The sequence below is a fragment of the Lathamus discolor genome, chromosome 1, assembly GCF_037157495.1.
Source record: "Lathamus discolor isolate bLatDis1 chromosome 1, bLatDis1.hap1, whole genome shotgun sequence".
Lineage (NCBI taxonomy): Eukaryota > Metazoa > Chordata > Aves > Psittaciformes > Psittacidae > Lathamus > Lathamus discolor.
The window spans coordinates 84,113,078-84,138,661 of NC_088884.1; the positions used below are offsets into that span (position 1 = coordinate 84,113,078).

Sequence of the window (25,584 nt, forward strand, 5' to 3'; positions counted from 1 at the left end):
TGCTTCATGTCAGTCTGAAAGCACTTTTTAATAAATAATCAGAAGTTTATTTCATTGAATAAAATAAAACCCAAACCCCATATGTGTTAGTATATGAGGGCATTAGAGCGATGGTATTTCTGTAGTGCAAGTTTAACTCTCATGCTCTTCAGATAAAGATTGGGCATATATTTGTGTAGCAAGACAGTAGGAATTTTCATGTCCTGTTGCAATAGCAGATATTTATGCAGTGGATAAGCTACTGGGTAAATTTTCACATGCTTTCTGACCTTTCTGATGCTGGCATTGCCTAGTCTTCTCAAGTAGCAACTGAGATAATTTGGCCCTTGAAATAAAGAAGGAGAGATAAAAGTTATTTTTAGCAATCGCTTGCTTTAGTTCTGGTATTTCGTTATGTCCTGCCCATCCTCCTCATGGACTTGAAGGATGCAACTTATTTATGATGGTTTACTATATCTAGTGTGATGACTTTTGATACCAGGCAGAGCTGAGGTTTGCCTTTTGGCAGCTTTCCCACGAACACAGGGGCAGCCCTCTGTGTTCTGGAGATCACAGATCATCCATGAATCCTGGTTTCAGTCCTTGTGTTTAATTTCCCCCTCCGTCTTTGCAGCCTGGTGGTTGGAAGCCTTCTTTCTCTCTTAGAGGAAATTTATTTTCTTTTTTTATTATAGTTTTGTTTTCCTACAATTCAGATTCCAGGAACTAAAGTTTCTAAGAAAACTTGAAATGCTGTGAGAAATATTGTCACTTCAGATGTCATCTGTACAACTGCACAAAATCAGCATGTGTGCCTTCTGTAAGTTATAATAAGAGTATTTAGTACTGTCATCTTAAGAGGTTTCAAATATTTTGAGCTTATTGTTAGTTCTGTTTGTGGGCACTACCTGCATTCCCTTATTCCATCCCGTTTTTTCTTGATCCTGTGTATTTAATATTGTGAAAGATGTTGGTAGCATTATGTATATGGAGGCTCAACTGCCCTTTTTAGTCATAGGTCCAACATAGTGTGGCATTACAGACTTCTAATGGGGTGTTGCCTGGGAACCCCTATTCCCCTCTGTGACCACCTTTTCCTCATCATCACTCTCCACACTGTCACTGAGAAGGGTGTTTTCTCTCCACTGCACATGCTCACTTTTGTGTGGCTCCTTGGTAAGAACTTAATTTTCTCTCATCAGACTGACTGTATGTAGGCAGCTCTTCGGTCCACCTTGAACTTTCTGACTTCCTCATTAACCAGCATGGGTGTTTTGACATGAACTGTCTTTCCCTGAAAACAAATGAAAATGCCTGTTCCAGGACCACACTCTGTGTTGGGGGGGAGCAGGGCGGATGTGTGGGAAGAAAAGTATTAGGATAGGAAAAATATTTAGGACATACACATTTTTATTTACATTCTATATTTAGGGATGAGGAGGGAAGTTATTTATTTCTTCTTCTGCAGCTCTCTCAAGCTTATAAAGCATCTGTTTCTCAGCCTCTGTCACTATTGCCTGAACCAAGGTTGTTGGTGGCCCTAGTTCTCCTTCAAGGAGGCTTTGTCCTAATAAAGGGACTCATTGAGAGGGCCAAAGGCACACAGGCACCCAATGTTCAGTATACAACTGCTTATCTCCTGGCAATATCTGTCATATGGGTCTTGATACCAATAAAGTAGGTAAACTGCCATTATCTATAATTTCTCTTTCTGAAAAAGGAATAGGTGGATGACCATGAGCCAGCAATGTGCTCTTGTGGCCAAGAAGGCAAATGGCATCTTAGGGTGCATTAGAAAGGGAGTGGTTAGTAGGTCAAGAGAGGTTCTCCTCCCCCTCTACTCAGCCTTGGTTAGGCCGCATCTGGAATATTGCGTCCAGTTCTGGGCCCCTCTGTTCAAGAAGGACAGGGAATTGCTTGAAGGAGTCCAGCGCAGAGCCACAAAGATGATTAAGGGAGTGGGACATCTCCCTTATGAGGAGAGGCTGAGGGAGCTGGGTCTCTTTAGCTTGGAGAAGAGGAGACTGAGGGGTGACCTCATCAATGTTTACAAATATGTAAAGGGTGGGTGTCAGGATGATGGAGCTAGGCTTTTTTCAGTGATATCCAGTGATAGGACAAGGGGCAATGGGTGTAAACTGGAGCATAGGAAGTTCCATGTTAACATCAGGAAGAACTTCTTTACTGTAAGAGTGACAGAGCACTGGAACAGGTTGCCCAGGGGGGTTGTGGAGTCTCCTACACTGGAGCTATTCAAGGCCCGCCTGGACAAGTTCCTGTGTGATGTACTGTAGGTTACCCTGCTCTTGCAGGGGGGTTGGACTAGATGATCTTTTGAGGTCCCTTCTAACCCTTGGGATTCTGTGATTCTGTGAAATGGGAAGTGGAAGAGAGAACATACTTCCCGATTCATGGAGCTCTTGTGGTGAACACTCATGCTAGAGATTCCTCATGCATTTGGTCTTGATGAATATACCGGAAAGCTTCATGAGAATGCTTTTTCTCCTGGCATTTCAGGTTTTCATCTCTTCCTCTTGCTGTTCATCTCTGTATCCATGTGAAGAGCTGAAGTGGACTCAATTTCTTTAAAGGTTCAGTTTAGGTCTGTGGCACAGCTGTTGGTTTTTTCACTTTGTTCAAGTCATCTTCTCTAGCTAAAGTCCTTCTAATTGGGGAAAGAGGATATACAGGATGCCACAGATATAGGGGAAAAACTTTCACTATTTCTGATCCTTTGAGGTTTCCTGTCCTTTTTGTTTCACTTTAGTGCTTTCTTAAAAGAGAAAGTTGTTGATACGTGAAGCCCGTCCTCTTGCTGATATTTAGAAGGATGAGCAGTTTGTTTTCAGAAAGAGTGATAAGATCTCCTGGTAGCTGAAAATTAGAATAATTCCATTCCCTGCTGTATGGCTCGACTTCCCCAGAAAAGACTTTGGACGTAAATAGTAGATCAAAATGAAGCCTATGGTCTGATCCCAGGAACTGAAGGTGCTTAGTTTCTATTCCCAGTTTTGTAGTACTGTGCTGGGTAAATGCCTCAGGTTTCCATCTGTAAAATGGAGATAAATACATTGTTTTTATCACAAAGGTCCTGTCCAGTTTTTATGGTAGTCTGGAAATGTGCTTTAGAAGTGGTTGTCTCTAAGATTTCTCTAATTTGCAGCTGATATATAATAGCAGGGAGAGACTCAAAACTGCCTTACAGAGTGTCAGACTAGCTGTGTTTAGCTGTGTCTCCCAGACCACCAGGCTGGTTCCCAGGTACAAGAGAAAAAGCGAAGAACAACATCCAGGCTAAGCTGAACTGATGAAAGTGTTATTAGCATTAGGGGCTCAGGATTGCACCTGTAGTCAATATAAATCTAGAAATCTCTTTTCATAGTCATAGGGCCAGATCTGCACAGCTGCTTAGCACTGCCAAGATCTGCATTTTTTGATGGGTAGGTTTTTTTGTGTGTTTTTCTTTGACTGGTCTGGTTTGGTTTTGGGGTATTGGGGGGGGGGGGGGGTAGGGGGGTGGAGGGTGTGTGTTACTGTTTTGGAGGTTTTGTTTGTTTGTTGTTGTTGGTTTTGTAGCTTGAAATTGAATTTCCATCTGGACTCCCCTGGTTAGGGTAAAATGATGTGTATTACTGTCTACTACAATATCACTTCTGCTGAATCAAAATAACATTTTTATACAAGTTGAACCCAAGAAGATGAAAGAAAAATATTTGGACACAGGAATAAGGAATTACTTTTTCAGCAAAAAAAAAAAAAAAACAAACAAACAAAACCGGGATAAAAACATAATGAGATTAATAGAGTGCTGAACAGCTTGTTGTAAGCAGAGGAACTACTACATTTTTTGATGATGTTTGGTTTAGAAGTATCTTTCAGCAACATGCAAAGTTAATTTATGCAAGGACTGAAATTCTGGGGAAGAAAAGACCAATGGTGGAAGAGGAAGTATTTGCCCATATAAAAGAAAGCAAATTTCAGAACTATTTTGAATAGGTGGACCTTTTTGGTAGCAACCTCTTCTTTCAGTCACAGAAATGCTACTAAATTTTGTTGAAACCTGTTTCTGAATGGCAGATTAGTCAAAATGATATATTTTTCAATGGAAGATTCTTCTGCCAGAGTATATATCAGCAGCTTTTGTGTGACTCGATTTAATTGAACCAAAACTGGGGTCCCAAAACCGAGGGGATGTGGTAGCCACATGTGTCTCAAGCCCATTCTTTTGAGGTCAGCCCTTCCAGACCAGTCCTCTCCTCTGCTCTGCCTTTCTCCTTCTCACTCTAAAACACCACCTGGTATATCCATTTGCACCGTGACACCCCTGAGTAGCATATATTCTCTGCATCCTTTGCACCATGATAGAGACTGCACCTTTTGTGGGCTCTGGTTTTGCTGTTAGCAGTACTGTGACACTATGGAAATATGGCTTGGGTGACTATGTGGAATTAAATGTTGGCAGACAATGTTGCAGGGGAATGTATTTTATGATATCCCTCTTAAGACAACATGTGTGGGTTTATTACTTTAAAAATAAAATCTCAGAAGCGAAGCTTTTAAAGAGTCATACTGGTTTGAAAGACAGGATTTCCAATCATGGAAAAACCTGCAGCCATTGTGAAATAGCTGTTTTTACTTTGACTTCTAGAAATCTCCATTGAAATTATTCTCATTGGAGGGAATGAAGCTGACTGCCTATTCCCCTTTGTACAGCACAAGCCTGATACTTGTCTTCCTGGCTTCTGCCTGTTTATATCCAGCATCTCTGCAATCCAGATGGGGAAAAGTGTGTGACAGCCTGAGTGTGTGGTTTGGTGCAGCAGATGGGTGTGAATGACAAACTTTTGCCTGTGTAGGCACCCACCTAGAGATTACTCAGAATCCTACCTCTGTGTGGTGTTCTATTGCTGTGTACTGTTACCGAAGATGGCACTGTCAGGGTTCCTGCCTCTGAACCTTTACCTATCTTGACAGGGATCTTGTGCAGGCATCTAGATTTCAGTATTTTTTAGTACTCCATTCGTGATGTGCCTGCTTTCTAAGGAAGCACTGCCCATATTAAAAATTGTATAGGGAGAAAAGCAAGCAGGGTATTCAAATTCCCTAACAAAGGGAAACCTGCTTTGGTTTCTTTTTGTTCCCCAAGTGGGCCTGTCACCCTGCATTTCTTGCCCTGAGTTGCCTTTCCCTTTTCTGCTCTTGCTCGGAACGTGTTCTGCATAAAGATAAAAATGATGGAAAGTGAAGTGCACTGAGAGAGGAGAGGTTGGTGTTTCTGTTGCAGTCCTACACCTGTAACTTCCAGTATTCTCACTTAATGTTATCAGCCTCAAAAGAATTTCATGCTTTGTCTGACAGCATGAGTGCAACAAAAATAACGCTGTTTCCATTGGTGGGGAAATTTATGGCCCAACTGTATTTTTGCATGCATTTCAGCTGGACTGTCACCTAAAATTATAGGATGGGAAAGTCTAAAATGCATGTGTAACTTGTTTCCTTGAACTAGTCGCTTTTGAGTCAGCAGTGTCACCAATTCTGCGGTCATGCATGCACATGTACTTGCTAGGTTAGGAATGTAGTTAGCACAAGGTTTGGTGTCTGACTCATGGCAGTGATTTAAAATCCGCAAATTCTGTAATTTCTCTGTGTGTTAGTCCTGCCAGCTCTGCTATAAGGCCTGACTGGAGGACCAAAGGGGAAGTCTTGCTCTGCCAGCGCTTTTGAGTTCTGCTCATTTTGTAGAGCCAGTGAAGCACCAAAGTCTGGTGCCTGTGGTCCCATAAATTTGATGTAGGTAATCAAATCCTACTGCTGTCTGGCTGAAACACGTATTCTGTGGCCAGGAATCTGCATGTAAATGTCAGTGTGAAATCATCGTGGTGAATTTTCTGACAGTTGTTTTCTTCTTTATTTTAAACCATGCAGTTACAAGGAGGAGTAGGCAAGATCCCTAGTTTGCTGCTGGATAGACACCTGAGCCCCATGTGAGGACAGTTGGAGGAGATGCGGGAACTGGTCTGATGGGGAAGGGGAGGGTGAAACATGTTGTGCTGGAAGAAGATCACTGAACTGATTTAATTAGTTCTGTTTCAGAGGATTCATTTTTGCTCGGGTCACTGCTACGTTAATCTATTTGCCTTTCCCCTCCCCCCCCCCGTTAGCAATAGACAAATGCAGGGTGATAATTAATTTGGCAGGTTGATTGAGATTGGGTGGCAGAGAGGGGAGTTTTCCTGGATGAGTGATGTAGCATTACTGGTTGAGCTTAAAGTGAATAGTCTGAAATAGAAAGTAGTTAGTATAAAATCCCCCCAAGGGTGTGTTTAAACTAATGTACTTTGAGTTTTGACATTGAGGTTTTTTAGTAAGATACCAGGCTCTACAGTGTAATTTCAGGACATTTGCTAGCTAGGATCTAGCTGTTGAAATGTCAGTGCTATTCTTCTGCATTGTGAAGCCTCAAAACCGAGAAAACGGTGTGTTAATGAAAGAAGTGGCTCGTTTGTGTGGATGTCAAGCTGGAACGAGCTTGGCAGAGCGATACTCTCTTCTTTTCCAGGCCAACCCTGGAAGCTGCGGCTTAACCTGAGCAGATGTAGTGCTGCTCTAATGGTGGCAGAAAGCACTGTGGGTCAACCTGCTCTGTGAGGGAGGCTGAGTTCTCAGTATCTCAAAATTTTCATTTGAAATCTCAGTTATTGCTCAGTGTGCTACCATTAAAGCTAATGCGTTGCAGGAAAATGAGCTGCTGAAACTGTAAGAAATTATGTTTCTGGCTTTCTGCCTCATTGTATTTTAGCCTCACCAAGGGCTGATTGCTGTAATCACTGTGTTTTGTGTTTTGCGCCATGTGAACTTTAAGTTGTGATATTAAAAAAAAGCAAAGTTTCTTCCTTTATGCTAGCAATCTGATTTATTCAAACTATTGTATTCTGTTGCTTACAGAATTTTGGGGGGCAGTAGTATGGCAGCCTTTACTTGACCTCTCTGAGCAGGCAGTTGAGGTTTGGGGTTTCTCCCTCTCTTTCTACCTCTACCCCCTTCCTTTTGGTAACTGGCCCTTTGCTCTGGTGAGAGGTTTTGCATTGACAGCTATGATGAAACACCATCCTGCACCCACAAGGGAAGTACAAAGGAGGCACAAGCAAGTCATGCTTGTCCCTGCTCCTGATGATGTGGCTCAGTTCTGTTGCAGAGGAGCCATTTCTGAAGTTTGCGTGTCTGGTGGAAACACCATGCTTACTCTGTCCTAAGGGTTTTTTTCTGCTGCAGCTACCAGTAAGGATGTCAATTTGAGAATATTTTGGGGTTTGGTTTGGATTTCTTGTTGGGTTATGGTTGTTTTTTTTTTGGGGGGGGGGGTGTTTTTGTTTTGTTTTTTTCTTTTGATGTTGTTTTTGTGTTTGTGTTTGGTTTTGGTTTTTGGTTTTGGGTTTTTTTTGTGTGTGTGTGTGTGTTTTGTGTTGTTTTTTTCCTGTGAGGTAGACACTTATGCACTGGGAATTGAATTGGGAAATACCTGTTTTTATGCAGACTACCAGAGTGGTCAGCTGTTTGACTAATGCACTTACTAAACTAACTGGACTAAGTTGCCTTCCATATGACCTTTCATGTTTTGTGTTAGTATTGCGGACGATTCACCTAAAATCAGAGCTTGACTGAAAAATCCCTTTAAAGTTTTCTTACTCTTTTAGTGGGGTTTTAATTGCTATGCAAAAAGTCATCCTCTTGTATCTTCAAGGAGGTAATTTCTTTGGAAGCAGAGACCCTCCTGTGCACTTATAACTAGCCAAAAAAAAGCACCTCATCTTCGTGGCTTGTGTTGAGTAACAACTGAAAGTGGGAATACTGTATACGAGACTAGAATCTTTGAAAAGGTGGAAAGTGAAAGAAAAACTGTGCACTAAAGAGAGAATGGTATTGGTAACACGTTGCAGAGCAGATTTTTTTGTAGAAGTGTTTAGACTCCTTTAAAAAATGCATAATATGCTTCTGATATCTAAGTGTACTTTCAGACTATGCTGACTTTGTCTGCTGCAGTATCTAGCTAGTTTATCAAGCCTGTGCCAGGCTTGGTATTGTGACTGGGGTTCTTAATGCATTGTTAATGATTCCCAATGGAAAAAAAGTAAATAAGCTTTTTGACTTTTTCTAGGAACTTAGTTACAGCAGAATGGATTTGACTGCCTGGCTTTGAAATCCAGGAACTTAATGTGTCTACTTTGAATAGCAAACATGGTTTAAATAGTAATTTTCTTCTTTTTAACAATCTCTTGTTGTTCTTTTGTCAGCTTGCTGTTACACTTAGGAGTCTTGATATTGCTCTGTTGCCCTGGCATCCCCATACCAAGGACTTTTCTTCTGTAGGTTACTGTCTGTAAACTACTGCCATGGGTAAGGTGGGAGGATGTCAGAGTATATGTACCCTCATTTTTTATCTCATCTGCATAGGTATTTTTTTCTAGGGCTTTCAATTTCATGATTATGCTCAGAATGGGAAATTGACTACCTGGAAAACTGAACACTTTGCTTGTTGAATACTAGTCCATCAGATCAACATACCTATTATTAGTCCACCAGATCAGTGTAAGGGGTAAGAAACCTTATTATTATCAATTTAATAGTTATATTCATTTATTCTGGAAGTCTTTTAAATATCCAGATTAAAATAAAGCTCTTAACCTAGGAATCCTTTGCTGAAAGAAATCTGTTCCACATCTGCATCCATCCTCGGAGATCACTGAGTTGCTTTTCTTTAATAAAAAATAAAAACCAGTCATTTTCTGTGTTTTACTGCAGCTCTGCCTACAAACCCCATTGTTTAAAATCTTGTTTGATGTGTGAAAGATTAATAGGAACCCAAGAAATGCAATGGTGGGACTAAAAATAATAGAAACCTGTATGAATTTGTTTTACTGCTGTCATCTGTTTAAGCAGTTGTGACAAAATTTCTATAAATCCAGATACAGGGTGTGGAGGTGGATATTCCCATGCCTTTTCTTTTTCCACCTACGTTTTTTTGTTTCACAGTGCCTTCACACTGTCTAAAGTTAAACCTGCTCATTTCAAGAAGTGGTGTGGAGCAAGGGGCACAACAGTTGTGCATGAACCCACCATTTCCAGTTTGCTGTGTCATACATCTTTGTGCCTCCTGCCCCCATGCAAGGGAGCCAGCATCCCTGAAGAAGTCAGATGCAGTTTATTGTCTGGAAATATTCTAAAAGGTCATATGCTGCCATGAGAAAAGTCCTCAAAAATGTAGTCTCTCTCTTGCCGTCTCGCCCAGCGCCAGATATGATCTCATTCCTTTGGAGCTGAGTCCCTAGTTAAGTGCTGGGGATGGTTTCTTTGTCGTGCCTGTGGGACAGTCACTGCTGGTGCCTTTCACGTTGCTCTCCTGTGCTGCAGTGCTCATTTGCCTCCCCTCAGCCTTACCTCACCAAGTGCCCTATTTTCTGCATTCCGTTCTGCCACAGCAGCTCAGTATCATGTTCACTGTCTCGACAGGGTATCTGCTTGACATACATATTTTTGACCTGTTTGTGTAGCCTCTGGCAGTGCTGTGGTTCGTTGCTTGACCTGCCAGCTGGGCTGTGAGAGGGCTGTAGGGGTCAAGGAGGCAACTTCTTCTAAGGCTTCCAGCTTAACCAGGATACCAGCTTCAGAGGACTTAACTCCATCCCTACATGAAGCTCATCCCACAGGGAAGCCATTCTCTGCAGCTCCTCTCACATCCTTCTATCTTGCTGCTCCTGCCTCCAGTTCAAGGCAATGCCAGGTTTCAAAGTATTTCTGCCTGTGCCTCAGTTCAGAAATCTCACCTCTGCTTCCAGCTGTTGTCCAGCAGCCCACAAATCTTTGAAACAACTTATTTGATTAGGAGGCAGCTGAAAGGCTCTTACACACAGCCCCCACCCACCGAATTTATTCATTTATTTATTTTACTGTGGTTAGGTTTTTTTGTTTTGTGTTTTAGCCAGCCTCAGAACGGAGGCTGACCTTGATGATTTGCAGGACTTCAATGCATTGGGAGCATTTGGGTGGGGAGTTTCCTCCCGGCTAACTGCACAGCCAGAGGCCACGATGGGGCGAGTGTGCAGCTCACATATCTGGCTGAACAGCACGGCGCTGACATCTTGTGCTTTAAGCTGACCCTGGGAGCTGGCAAGTGGTTGTGGAAAAGGGCTTGTTTTTCCAAATATTGGAGCACTTTGCTATCTGTGTGTCATAGTCTACACGTGCCTATGTATGATCATGCTCACCACACAGCAAGGAGGACATTTCTGATGCTTTGGATGCCCAGAGGGCAAGCTGCAGCTGTGCCACTGGATGGAGAGGGTGGTCAGTGCAGCCACGCAGTTGCTCCTCCGCTGTGTTATCAGGATCTGGCAGTGCCAAATCTCAGCAGCTACAGCCTGCTTAACTTCTTCTGCTGATGGTGTCCACATCAAAACTGCACTCCCTAAGTCAGTTGAGTCAGTAAATCACTTTTATCATGATTACCATGAAAGTGCAGGGAACAGTCTGTCACATAGAAGGAATCCTGTTCAAAATAGCATCTGCAAAATGACCCCAGTTAGTTTCTGTATGACCAGACTCCTGCATATTTGCAAAAATAAATGTTTCTTCTAATACGTAATCAAGGAAATAATTTGTTCTTTTTTCGTTACTAAAAAAGAAACTTATCTGAAACATTTTGTGCCTACATGCTGGTAACAAACAGTTTCTTTTTACCAGTGGAAATATGATCCTGACTGAAGCATAGCTAATACCCATTCAGTCAGAGAATATGTATCATACTGTGCCCATTCAGCCCAAGCTGTGAGGAGGCAGTGTCAAAGAACTCAACAGTGAGACACTGTTCCACATCCTCAACATGTCCATTCAACAAAATCTCTTCCAAAGAGGGAAGATGTTATGCTCATGTTTAAATACAGGCTCTGCTATTTTGGCAGAAGTTGAAACCAGGTGCCAGCCAGATTGGATGCTTCTATCTGGCTCTACTAGACACTGATTCCCAAATATTAAACAATTCTTAAAACTGCTGGCTACCACCCAGACAAAACTTCTCAGAGTCTCATTGGTAATTAATTATTCCTGCTACTAAATGCTCTAAATGTTTGCAGGAGTGGCAAAAAGGCATTTTTACAGGTTCCTCAGGTGTTTGGGGAACTCAGGATACCCTATTCATGTATAACAGCCAGTTCAACAGACAATACTAGATACCAAATGTTTGTTTCCTAAGCATTCCTGTGCTTTGCTTTGTGCTCACCTTTCATTTATTCACTAGAGTAGGGCTTTCTTCTCCTTGCTGAAATGTGGTGTCCAGCCACCGTCTGAAAGCTTTAAAGTCTGAGGGAAGAAGTCAGAATACATATGCATTTGGACCATGTGATCCTGCTTCAGTCTGGTTGAATACCATTTACTAGATTTGGTGTGTTAAAGCTGGCATAGCTCACCTTTGTCATCAACATCTGATTTTTTTATAACTTTGAAAGTGATGCATATGCGTAAATATATAGCTAAATAAAATTCCAGAGTTGTGGACTGTCATCTGAATAGAATTAGAATAGGTTCTGAGTTGATTTAAAGTCTTTTATTAAATACTAAGTGTAATTGCTTCATTGGTCCTCTTAAATACTTGCCATGAAAAGATCTGCTCGTTCCTTCTAATGAAACTGTGCTAAGTGTTAGATTTGCTTAATAAAAAAACCCTGTGGTTTCACAATGCTGTTGCAGTCTGCTGCTGGGGACTCCCTCCACTTCCTATGAATATACTTGGGACTGCTCTTATTCTAAACACTGGGATTTTTTCCCACTTGCTCCCAACTGTGGAGGTCCTCATCATAAGACTGTGCCTTTTCTATTTCTGTGAGTTGTTTTTCTTTGGGGAGTTGGTTTTTTTGTTTGTTTGTTGGCATAGTTAGCAGTGTTGCTGGTTCGGGGGTGCCAAAATCAAAACCCTAGGCCAGAAAAGATGATTTAAGTTAAAAACAAGACCTAGAAACAGCTAAGAAAGTTTGTATTGTCATTCTTTACTTTCTGTCTTTTTATTTGTTTCGATCTTTTACAGTATGTGTGGGTCACATTTTCCTGCAGTTCTCTAATACTAAGGAGACTTAAACTCACGATTCATGAATTTTAATGAAAGTTGAGATTGTTATGTAATCATATGCCAGGGCTTTAATTAAATCACTACATAGGAGACCAACTGCATTTAGAGATGTGAGAGCTGAAGATGCAAATTTTTATGGTTTTGTTCTACTTTGGCATGGTATACCTAATACAGACAGTCCCTTGTACCATTCCTTACTCATTTGCCAGTATCATTGCATTTCTGAACATCTGGTTTACATATCAAGTTTGGTTTTACAACCACGAGGTCTAGAGACTTCATACTGTTCATAGCGAAAGCCTGAGTTTTAGAACACAAGACTACCACCCTACATGTTCAGAGTGAGCCAGCCCTGTTGCACTTCTCTTTCTCTCTCTGTGACCGTGGTTTTGGTATCGGGGTCTTCTCCATTCCTGCCTTGTCTTCCATTCACAGTCCTCACACTCAGTTGTACTGGGAGAGGCTGTTTTCCCTGGAGACCTGTTAGTGACTTAGTAGGGTAGACTGAGCCAGCTGGCTTTAGTGAAGCCCATGTTTTTGTGCATTCTTGAACATGCAAGAGTTGCTTTTGTTGCTGAAAGCTGCCTTCATATTTAAGTGTTAAAACTGTCAGAGCTAGGTTTCCAGGACGATTTTAGATGAAATGCAGAGTAGATACTTTCCTTTTGAGGGATACTGCATGAATATAAGCTGTGTGGGAGTCTGATTTTTGTTTCATCCCTCCTTCTCTGCTGCTGGTATGCTCAGCCTCAGCAACTTGATCAGTAAGAATGATAAAGTAATTGGATGGTGTGAGGCTGTTTACCATCACTCTGGACTAGATCAGTTCATCATAATTTTTAGAGATGGAAGTCTCTGTTCTCATGCCTGCACCAATTGAAAGACATAACTGTTTGGGGTTTTTTTTCTGATTTCAAAAGGCTGAGTTGGAGTGGGGGGGATTTATGCACACTGTGTGTTTATGGTTGGCTGGTGTTTGGGCTTTTTGTGTTGGCTTGTGGTGGTTTTTATAATACTGTTTTCTTCATCTTTTGATTTCTATAAAGCTTGCAGAAATTGTGACTTCCAGTAGCCGAATAGGTCAGACATACTTGCTTTCCTCCTCTTCTGCATATTTCCGCATATTCCTCAGCATTTACTTTACAAGAAAATCTTTCCCAGGTTCAGCAGTAATGTAGCACAGCATGGTTCATTGTGCTAAAGGGTGTCATACTGAGGCAATCATGCTTCTGTTGGCCTGGCAGAGATTTTGTTATATTGCTCTACCTATTTGTTTTGTTTTCTGTCTTCATCTTAAAGCTTGGGGCCCTTTTGTGTGATACACTCTACTTATTTTTTTTTCCCCTACTTCACTCCCTTGTTACTATGGACCATTACAGATACGCCAGAAACAGTCTGGCATGAGATAAAAACTGTTTTCTAGCTTGTGAGGAAGAAATACATTTTAAAGCCAAGTGAGATTTGGTAGGTTATAAAAATGGGAGGAAAAGGCTAGCTTTGCAGTCATGAATTTTCCTACCATGCTTAAAAACTGCCTAGAATTGACAAGATCTCTTACCATCCTAGAACTCTTTCTTTGCTTCCTTGTGCTCACCATTTTACCAGGTGATAACCAGAGGGGTTAACTCAGCAGAGCATCCAGGCATAGTGTGTGACACACAAAGGGAGAACAGTGGTGTTGAAATACTTTTACACTAGGGGCAGTGGATCTATCAGCAAAAATACAAACATGTCTGATTCCACAAAGGCACATTTGTAGAGAAATAAAATGAAATGCAGGTTGTGTAATTTGCCGTTAGGAGTTAGCAGTTTGCTAATAAAATGGTGCCAGGATAAGCAGGGGGTTACTCCGTTGCTTCCAACGGGTTTATGACTGGTTGCTTCATTGGTGACTTTGGCCTCTCTACTGTAAGTGATTTTGATAGTTAGATGCTGAGAAATGGAGCCAGGATGAGTTGTTACAGCCTTCAGACTTACTTTTTGCTGTAACATTAGTTGCTGCTGTAACGTCGCGTCTGTGGAGCATCCAAGGATTGACCCACTCCTAGAGGAGCAGGGCTAGAGGTGAGGAACCAGTGCCAAAGGCACCTGCAAACTGCAGAGGAAGAGAAGCAGTGGAGTAGAGCAGGGGTTGGCTGTGTGGCTGGGGAAGCACAGGACAGCACTCTGGGGGCTGAAAAACTCTTGTTTGGTGATGTGAAGCACTAGGCAATAACTGAGAAACAGGGAACAGGGTGGGCAAATTGTGCCTGAAGAAGAATGAATAATTAAGAGAACTTGATTTGGACTTGAGGATTGGTGGTGATCACAAGTAAACACCCCTGGCACACGTCAGTCTGGTTTCCTGGGACTTGGCTGCACTGGAAGCATCCCTGTATTTAGTGTACTTCCTCTAGTGGGAACTGTAACTCCAAGCTTGACTCTTAATTCTCTTACTTATTTTTGGTGACAATATTAAAGAAATCCCTTAACTTTTCAGTAAACTATGGATTCAGTGAGGGTGGGAGCATGAAAATCCTGGCAGTGGGATCTCATCCTACACTTGGCAGCACATACTGCATCCTCAAAACCAAATGTCAGAGCCTGGAGAACTACAGTAACCATAGTCAGGCCTGTAACATTAATCCTTTTTCCTTAAGTGTGAAATAGCAGGCATACTCTTTGTGCTTATTTCACTGGTAGGAAGTTGTAGATAAAGATATTCCTTATCATGCTGGGAATTGCAGGTGGTCATACTCAAGCTAAATTAATTTTTCTTTCACCAAGTAAATTAAGAAAGCAGCAGGCAGCACTTCCCCACCAAGTCATAGGGACTGAGGAGTTAAACTGAAGAGGTTTTCTTGGTCTGGAGTGGCAGGAGCCAGGGAGGAAACACAGGTATGAGGGTTTTGGCAGAGGTTCTGTGAAGCACATAACCTTTGGTAGATGCATCTCTTGGTAGCTTTTCCATGCCAGTTATTTACTGAGGCCAGCTTTCATAAACATCAAAGCTAGGTTTCATACAGTAATGAGTAAACATGACAGTATGGAGAAACAAACAGGGAAGCCTGGCACAGCCAGTATTTCCACCAACAGTGAATGGAAAAGGGAAATAATTACAGTAAAATGAGGGGGTCAGTTGTGAGGCTATATCAGGTAAAAAAAAAAAACGGGGTGACATTCCTGATCTTTGATGCCTATCTGCATGTGTGGTTTTCTCCAGTTATGGGGTAGGTAATTCTAATAAAGAAATTAAGGGGCCCTTGGAGAGCAAAAGGATAAATAGGAACAGTATGGAGGAGATAAAGGTTTTGTATGAGATGTGTGTGGCTTTCCTCATTTTTCAAAGTAGTTATAATCTGTTGTCCTGGGATGAGTGTTTCGAAAGCATGTTCTGCAATAATTAGGTTGTAAATCTCACTGCCTACCTCTGACCTGGGAGAAGGCATTTCCTTTGGGAACCAATGTTGGGGGTAAAAATGAGCAAAAAAATGTTCGTGACTGTAAGCCATTACATGTCACATTAATCCTCCTATTTTTATGCACATATTTTTATAGCTGCATTAAGCTATGCTCATATGAGTTAAAAAAAAGCATTACCCAGAAGAGATCCCTGAGTAGCTGTAAAAAAAACACAGCTCCCAGGCTGGAACACATACTAGCTGAGTGATCAGAGGCAGGATTAGCAGCAGCAGTTGCCTTGCATCCTGCACAGCTTGGGCTTCACCAGGGCTGTGTCTGGGCACTCCCCGGTGCTTTCCAGGGCTTTTTAGGCAGGTGTGAGGATAGCTTTATTGTCATAGAATCATAGAATCATAGAATAGCTAGGGTTGGAAAGGCCTTAAGATCGTCTAGTTCCAATCCCCCTACCATGGGCAGGGACACCTCACACTAAACTATGTCACCCAAGGCTCTGTCCAACCTGGACTTGAACACCACCAGGGATGGAGCATTCACAACTTCCCTGGGCAACCCATTCCAGTGCCTCACCACCCTCACAGTAAAGAACTTCTTCCTTATATCCAATCTAAACTTCCCCTGTTTAAGTTTTAACCCGTTACCCCTTGTCCTGTCACTACAGTCCCTGACGAAGAGTCCCTCCCCAGCATCCCTGTAGCCCCCCTTCAGATACTGGAAGGCCACTATGAGGTTTCCACGCAGCCTTCTCTTCTCCAGGCTGTCAGCAGTTTATGTTTGCCCATAATCTTTGGGTACACAAAGAAGTAATAATAAAGCCTGCTGGGTATTCGCTGGTCTTTTTTTGTCCCCCACCATGACATACATTGAAAGAGCTTATGTGTGCATATTGCATGTTGCTTAAAGACAGAGAGTGAATGCCTGTGTTAACATACAGTTATGAAGTACAGTAGAAAAAAGATGGGAGAAGACAAATTATTTTTTCTGGACTGCATCTGTGTGATCCAGTGTCTGACCATGTCTTACAACACAATGTACTGTAGGACTGCAGAGAGGATTTGAGAGCTAAATTTGGGCTATAGTTAATGCTTGCCTTCTCATTTTTGCTTTAACTTGAGGAGCTGTATACCATCACAGATCTTAATTTCCACAAGAACCCATCATCTCTAAACTTTCTCTTTGCTTTCCCCTGCAATATAATGACCCCCGACGTGTTTTCTATTGGAGGGTGCGCCTCTACTTATTTATTACACCAAGAATAATTCAGTGGTAGACAGAATTAAAGCTCTCACTAACTCATTCCTGGGATAAAACGTGCTTCGGTATTTAATCAAATGTCACCTGGTTTTGGTAGTCTTGTTGATATATTAGCTCTCCTTTTGCCAGGTCAGTGTTAAAACATTTGCCTAAAGCCATTATCTGTGGCAGTGGGAATTTTATTGGCAGGAGCAGCGTTGTGATGCTAGATGTGTTTTGGCTCTGAACGTAAAGGTACAAACTTATATTAGCACCTCTGTCGTGGTTTAAACAAAAGTCATCCATAAATCGCACAGTCGCTCTCTCACTCCCCCCTTCTTGCCCTCCCCCTACTCCCGGAGGGGCAGAGAGGAGAATCAGAAAGAATGCAACTCCCACGGGTTGAGATAAGAACAGTCTAGTAACTAAGGTATAACACAAACCACTACTGCTACCACCAGTAATAATAATAATAATGATAAAGGAAAGAACAAGGGAAGAGAATACAACACCTCAGCACCAGCCAACCGATAACTCGCCCAACCCCACCCGACCGAGCATCAACCCATACCTTGTTCAACCCTGTAGTGAACTGGCCCTTCCGGGTAACTCTGCGTTACATCGTGGGCATGACGTGCTGTGGTATGGAATACCTCTTTGGTCAGTTTGGGTCAGGTGTCCTGTCTCTGCTTCCTCCTGACCTCCCCTCCTCCCTGGCAGAGCATGAGGCTCAGAAAGTCCTTGGTCAGACCAAACATTTGTGTTATCAGCTCTGTTCCCAGGCTGAAAAGTCAAAACAGTGCTGCACCAGCTACTAAGAAGGAGAAAAATGACTGCTGCTGCTGAACCCAGGACAACCTCCCAAGTCTTCTCACTCTCATTATGAAGCTAAAAGCTGTGTGAAATAAATTATAAAAGCAAACCTGGTTTTTCAAAGAAATTGTGAAATGTATATGAAAGTGTGAATATTTTAATCAAAGCTGATGAGTGCAATCTATCACTTACCTGTGCTTTTCTTTGTTTTCCAGCTCATGGGGCATTCTGAATGGGATCACAAAAGAGGACCCAGAGGCTCACAGGTCAGTTGCTCAGTATTTTGTGTTTGGGTTTGGCTTTTTAAAAGTTTGAGGTATTTAAGCAAGTTTTCCATCTGAAGTTGGCAAAGTTGTCATTTTGTTAATATTTGCAGGACTGAATCAATGGAAAAAAGCATAAACCCGTGACACCTTTCATTAATTTAATTTTTGAGCTGTAATCCAAACAGTTGATCCAGGCAGAGTGGAGTCATGCAACAAAAAGTTTCTTTCAGTAGCAGAAAGATAGCTTAGATGTATTGAGAAAGCATTTCTTACACAGCTGTCTCCATAAGGATATCAAAGGAATGTGATTTCAAATAATGTGTGTATTGTTTGTGGTGTTTTGGGCTTTTTAAAAAGCGGACAAACTTGTAAAACTTGGATGGTCCTCTCACCTTGTTCAGTAATAAAGGGATTAGTGGTGTTAGAACTGGGTGGGGAGGTGCAAGAAAGCCATGTGTAGCTACTGGTTTGCTTTTGGCACATCACTGAAAGGAAATGATGCTGGGAATGTCAGGGCCATCATGCTGATACATTTTCAAATTACCTATAGAATTACAGTTGCTGTGAAGGAGACATCGCTACCAATACTGATGTTCAGGAATTTTCTTGCTTGGGTAAAGCAGTCTTTCCCATCTGGTGCTGAAATTCTGTAAATACATTATTAAGGCTCTGGTATTTTGGAAATGCTTTTCCTTCAGGTGAAAGATTTTATATGAATGTGAACATCTATGTCTAAATTTATGATAAACAATCTTTGCTGCTGTGGAGCTATGTTTGCAACCTTCATCTCGGTAGTGTAGGTCCTAAGAACATTCATAATGCCCCTTACAAAAATCACTGTGAGAAATATCATGTTAATCAGGAAGCTGCTACTTATTTTAATAGGTTTACTAGTTTTAGTGCAAAATTCATTTACTAAGTTTGGAAATTTTTGCCCTTGTGGCAGAATTCTACATTTCTTTTTTAGCTTTCTAAGCTTTTGTCTTGCATCTTGTTTTCAGAACCATGTTGAAATTGCAGGAAATGCAGTATCTCATTAAACAGCCTAAGATGGGTTGCAGGTCTGTTTTTTTCAGGTGACTGTCATTTCAAAAAGATAAAACAGAAAGTAAGCTAGTTTTCAGTGGAAACTGAGGCATTTCAGAAATCAGGAAAGCCTATCCAGTATGAAGAGACCTGTTTAGTACGTAATGTCTCCTGCCTCATCTGATGTGCTTGTTGATCATGTTGTGTTCTTCTGGTCTAAAGAGGGAAAGATAAATTGGACCCTAAACTACTGTTAAGAGCAAGGCAGTCACTTGAAGGATTCTTGAGGTGACTTAGACTTCTTAAACTTTCTAGAATTATTACAAATCTTCATCAGATTTTTGTATGCATCTGAAAATATGCGTAGTCCTTTGTGTGCTCTGAACCATGTCTTAGAGTCCTAATGCTTCACCTATGGCAGCAAAATATTAAGAGACTGGTGACTGGGGTGCATATGCAGTCTGTGCTGGTGTTGCATCAGAAACAGAGGCCTAAGTCCTGTCTGAATCCTCATGCCTGATACATCCTGTTGGCTATGTGCCTCCATGCTTGAAGGATTTTTTTTATTGTCAGCTAGACACTTGAAGATTTACAACTAGCCAATATGAAACATTAGAGAAAGGGATTTTGGTGGAAGGTAAGAAGTATCACTCTGGTCTAAATAGATTTTAAATTAAAAGGTAAGATGGATCAAGTTGACTATCAAAAATGTATTTTGCTGCAGGTAATTGGACTTGGGCTGTTTAATGGATCCCGTTTGAGTTTTCTGAAAAAGTGAGCTCACAGGATGAAATAGTTGCCAGAGAATTTTTTAATTATTTTTTCTCATGAGGCCACAGTTTCTTCCAAGGAGCATTCCAGAGAAATTAATATACTGCCTGGTTTCTCTCTTTCACCCCTTCCTGAGAATAAACAGGGCTTGCATGGCATGGCCAAATTTCAAAGGAGGTCTCCAGGGCATTAACTCAGTTGCTGCAAATGCCCATCTATATGAAGTGCAAGTAAAACCATTTGTAGAGTACTGTTAGGGAAGGTTGTACTTTGGCAAAATGAGATAACTGGTCACTAAATACATAGATGAAGTTCTCTGGGTTTCAGTAGAGGCTGAGATAATTATGAGAAGATAACTATATAAATTTTAAAGATTTCTCTTTCTGAGAATGGTTTTGTATCATCCCTGTGTGTTGTTTTAGATAATCCACCACCATTTCATATTAAAATAGAAGGGGAGGGGTAGAAGTCCAGTGGTATTCTCTGCAGTTCAGCCTGCAGTTATTTGAACCTTTCCTGAAGGATATTGTTGATTCATTAAAAACATTAATCTAGAAAATTCTGTATCAGTTTTTCATGTAGAAAACTTTTGGTTTTTTTTTTTTTTTCCTTAGGGAGAATGTCTTTAATTTTTTTAACAAAATAAACAAAAATACTTCACCCCCAGGAGCACATTCCTTCAAAACAGGGTTAAATCTGCCTGTGTAAGGTTTCCTTGACAAGGCAGTGTTTCCTTCTAAATCCATCTAAAAAGAGGTGCATAGTTCTAATCAATTTCATCCTATGATGTTTATTTTATTTCATTTCTGTGAATAGGTGTTCTGCAAACCTTCTAGAAAGCTAATCATTATAAAACCAAGAATCAAGTTGTTGTAACACAGAAATGTTAAAGGATCTTGAATAGGGTGGGAAAAGAAAATGATCCAAGCTCTCTGATTACCATATGGTATCTTAGTGCCCAGTCACAAGAAGCAAGGGAGAAAACTTTTGTTAGGGGGAAGAAAATAAACCTCAGTTACTCCACTCTATCCTCAGACTCTCTTTCATATGTCTCTGAAAGCTGTCTTTGATAGGAATAGTCTTAAACCTAGTTTAAGTAGTTCCTTGAAAGGTTAGGCAAACTTAGAAGCTTTCTGGTTTTGTGTGTAGTATAAAAGACCTGTTTTATCCCTGTGTGATTTAGTTGCAGTGTTGTCAATTTGGATCCTTAATAAATATACGCTTTGTTAAACAATGGATTTCTTAAAAATTAAGATGAGTAATCTGTTAAAAAGACTTTTGCTTCAAATCTAATGCATCAGGTGTTTAAAAATTTGCCTGCAGGATCTGCCAGGATTGCTTATGGTGCTTCCCTAGGTCTGCAGGGCTTTGCTACAGCAGAGAAATACTGGACTTGGGAGGAAAGGTTTCTCCTGGCCAGTGGTAGTCTGTGCTGCTTTGGCAAGCAGCGAGAGGGGAGGAAGGAGTATAGACTTATGTTATTAGAAGACAATCTATTAGTCTTCCATGATCTTCTATTCTTATGGAGTAAAATGAAGGAAATGGGAAGATAGATCTGAAGAAGACACTTGCATGTCTGAGTGTTTGCAGTGTAACTTGTGAGAAAGGAAATGGAACCACTGGTTTACCATAATAGAAAACTAAAATCCACATATATATATATATATCCACATATAACTTGTAAATTTGTTCTACCCAGACTCATTAAAGAAAACTCTAATTCTGTTAAGCCTTTTTTTTTTTTTTTTTTTTTAAAGAGCGAGTAGCTTTTTTTCTGGTATGTGTTGAAACACAAGAGGAAACTACTAGAGTGCATGTCATTCTTCTTAATGGCCCGCTTGGAATGCATTCCTTTTCTGCATGTGGGAGTTAAATGCAAAATGCTATAGTTACAGGTAATGATGGATGTCAAATGAAATACACTGAGGCTTATGGGAATTTCTGTTTGCATGAGTTTGTCTCCTGATAAGCATCTGTAATTCAATAGATTGTAAGTGGGGTAAGAAAAAAGCTGTCTTTACAATATTTAACTTGCTCCTGACTTCCACACCAACACCACACTCACTTTTTTATAGATTACACACATATGTGTATGTCATAGGATTCTTTTTCTTTTAGAATAATCCTACTATTAGGGCTGCTGTAATTAGAGTGAATTATAGGTTGCCTTACAAAGAGCAATGAATTCCTGGCTACCTACTACTTCCCCCCCCCCCCTTCTTTTTTTGATAACACTTCCTGCTGTAAATGCTTCATGCAGAGAACTTACTCTCTGAATTTGAAATCATGCAGAAAGTGCAAAGTGAACTTCGTTATGTTCCGTGCTTAGTTTTTAAAATTAATACAGATTACGATTTAGGCACAGAACTTTGAAATTGGGTTCCAAGTTAAAGATATTTCTAAACGTTTAGAAATGTTTAACCCACCTAAAGAAATCTCTTTCTCTCAAATACACACGCGCAGTCTTTAAAACCGCAACATCTCACTGATGTGAGACGAAAATATCAAAGCCATTCCTCTTATCTGTACACGCTACAAGAAAATGTGACTAGCAGAATTCATCCTTGACATATTATCTCTCTGCAGAAAAAAATATGTAAACTGTATTTTAATAGCTGTAGGAAAACATCATGCTTGATACTTCTAAGAAATTTTAGGTGGGACACACGGCACGCTTTGTGCACACGTTTTTAGGAGGGACCTTGAATGTGTGGGAGTTATTTGTTGCTCTGTCGTCAAGACTTCTTTGGCTTGCTGAAGATGTAGGCGTAGCTCCAGGAGCAAGTGGAATCAAGCAGCCATTCCTCCAATATTATAAAAGGATGATAATCGGGAGAGAAACACAGATGTCCAGTGTTTTTAATATAAAAGCTCTCAATTATGTATCTGAGGTGCTGCATTTTACCCCTCCAGTTCCTAAGCAACAGCTATTTTCAGATTGAGTGCGTCTGGTGTTGTCTACCTACTTCAGGCTTTTGCAAGGTAATTCGTCTGTGAAAGCCGGGCTTTTCACTCTCTCACCCAACTCCCTTTGTCGTGGCACTGTAAGGAAACGGACGCTTTAGAGGAACAGGAAAAGCTTGTGTGTGACCAGTCTCAACCTTGCAGCCTGAAAAAACTTCTGTACATCGGAGAGCTCTGCCATCTACAGAAATGAAGCACGGGAATCCAGAATAAGGCTCTTGACACTGGTTTAGGAGAAGCCTTTTTCTAAAGTGTGGGAAAACCTCTAGAGCAGATTCAAAATCATGAGCCGGAAATCTCTGTATTTGCTGAAGCGTAGATGGGAGTCTATTCCCGCTACTGACCAGGTATTGTGCTCTGGTGAATATGTTGTGTCTCTGTCTTCCCTTGCAATGCAACTGTGAAGAGATTTATGATGATTTAACGGTGGTGGTTGGGGTCTTCTGCATACAGTGAGAATCAGCTGATAGTTACTTGTCATTTCCATGATGAATAGTACAAAATGTGCAAAATGATTTTGCAAGAGCATGTGCTTGTACATGTGGAGGTGCCATGATAGCCCACTAATGCAGACTTATTTAACCAACAGAATCCCCCTGTCTCAAAAATGAGACTTTTCTAAAGGGCTTAGGAGTATTTAAAACTGAGTTGCTAAGGAAAAGTGTAGTCTACTGCTGATGGGTTCCTCGGCCATGTCTTTGTTGCATTTTGTCTTACATGTATGTATGAAATCACTGATTACAAATAGATGTAATGCATTTACAGAACCTCAGCACCTTCTTGATGCATCATCTTGGTTGATGCATATTTCAAGTGCGTTAACAAGGATGAGAGTAAAGCAGATGTAAACAGAATATATGTAAGCATCTGCTGGGAAGAGCAGATGTGTGTAAAAATCATGGGATGATGTTTGGAGCAAGCATCGTCACCATAAAAGAAGGATGAAGATGTGTTGAATGGGAGTATAATTAGTACATTTTTATTTCTTGCTCCAGCCACTCCAGGCTGTGCATTCACTTTTAATACCTTGGGATGTAAAGACACTAGAAGAAGTAATTCTAGAAATAATATTGAAAGTAAAGTGGAGGTAGTAACTTATTACAACTCAGTTTTCTGTAATAAGTTTTCTTTTTATAAAGCAGTTGACTGTGAAGGGATGTCTTTATCATTGGGAAAGAGGCAATTTGGGAGAAAATTCTTCATCAGAAAGACAGATGGGCTACAGAAATAATTCCCAGTTTTTGAGAAGGATCCTCATGTACACTTTTCATTGAGAAGGGAAAGAGAAGTGCAGGTTGCATACCATATTTTATAGAGTTGTTGATTTTTAAAGCCAAATTGGACCACTGTGAACATCTAGAGATCTCAGACATATTACTAGTCAAAAAATGCCATGCTGTCATGTCCTGTCACATCAGGCTCATGTTTTCTGATTAAATAAGAATATGCCTTTTAAATATATACAGTTTTAATTTAAATACTTCAAATTAATAATAATCCATATTTTATAATAATGTGTTTATATTTTTGAATGTTGTCTTTTTTTTAACATAGTGCCTTCTTGTTTGACTTTTTCTAATTTAAATTTTCCACCATACCAATTTGCTACAACTGGAATGCCAGATTTAAAAAGCCCTCTTTCAGAAATATTTCTTTTTCCTGAAGATACCTAGATACCTAGATAATTCTTCGGCTTTGGTTTGTTATCATTTAAACTAGCTGAAATACTAATTTGCAAAAGAATCAGATTCCCTGGTAATTCACAATAAAAAGATTCACAATAAAAATAATAAGGCGTTGATGAAGACAATTTCATTAATTGAATTGATCCAGTTCAATCAGGCAATCTTAAATCTCCTGGTAAAAGAAGGGTAAATAAATGCTCTGCTATGAAGTGAGTCACTTGTCATCTTGTTTCTGTTATGAAGTTATAGAGGCACTAATGTAATTTCAAAGGAAAGCTGTGTTTTAGCCAGTGCTTCCCTTTACTTCTAATCATTCTAACCCTGAAGCTACATTGCATCATACTTTGTTACAGTATGATAGATCTGGCAAAAAACAAGTGTTCCATACCTAGGTGCGAGGTGTGCTTGACTGCACAGAGCTGGTGTATCCTTTCCGTCATCAGCCCCTCAACACCTCTGTAAGGTTTTAAGAGAGAAAAGGAAATTTCCTTGACCTGTCTACCAGTCTGGGAGAAGTGAGATACAGTAAGTGATGCATGTAGATAGGGTTGACTTAGGCACAGTGTGAATCCATAGAGGTTGTCTGAATGCAAACTAAGGGAGGGAAGATGATGTTCAGCTTCAAAGACAAGTATTTCTCTGGGTATTTGTAATGCTTCTTACACTGGGTGGCACAGGTGAAGTGGAGCTGCTCTACTTGTTCTCGCCATTGCTCAATAGTGCGTCACAGGAAAATGGAGTTACTGTGAAAGATGACAGGCACAAAGAGCAGTTTAGATTGATCCTGTTCACATAGTTATAATTTAAAAATAATAGCTCTGCTTTTTGATACTAATTCGTTATTTAGTCCTTAAAGAGATGCACAAGCTCGCAATGTTCTAGGCAAACCTTGAGAAAATGATATTATGTTTCGATAGATAAGGAGCAACATTGTAGGTTATTTCTCTCTTCAGAGGAGAGGAAAGATATTTATCTTAAAAATAACAACAGCTCTCCAAACTGGTTTACTTTACTACTTTTTTTTTTTTTTTTTTTTTTTTTAAGACTAAAGGAAATAAAATCGATGAAAGTTGGATTTTTGCTTGATCTTGTTTCTAGTTTAAAATAATATGGCAAATCTGACTTTTAAGGACAGGAGAGCCGTAAGTTCACAGTGAAGTCTGGTACTCTATTTGAACATACTTTCTCTCCTTTAAAAGTCATTAAGTGTTTCTTATTCATCACCTTAGGTTCTTTACATCAAATCGAATGAAGCGCAGAACTGTTTCGGCAAGGGTGTGCAGGCTGAGAAGCATGGGTAGAGAAAAAACAAGAGTGGTTACCATGGCTATAG

At 40.5% G+C, this 25,584-nt stretch overlaps 1 protein-coding gene across 2 annotated transcripts in view; it reads left to right on the forward strand.

Moving 5' to 3' along the window:
- Positions 1–25,584, forward strand: part of PDE3A (phosphodiesterase 3A) — a 254,751-nt gene that overhangs the window by 139,468 nt on the left and 89,699 nt on the right. For both annotated transcript variants that reach the window (XM_065683581.1, XM_065683588.1), the window contains exon 2: positions 17,755–17,805. In XM_065683581.1, coding sequence (XP_065539653.1) covers positions 17,755–17,805 — 51 coding nt within the window. The remainder of the gene's footprint in view (positions 1–17,754; positions 17,806–25,584) is intronic.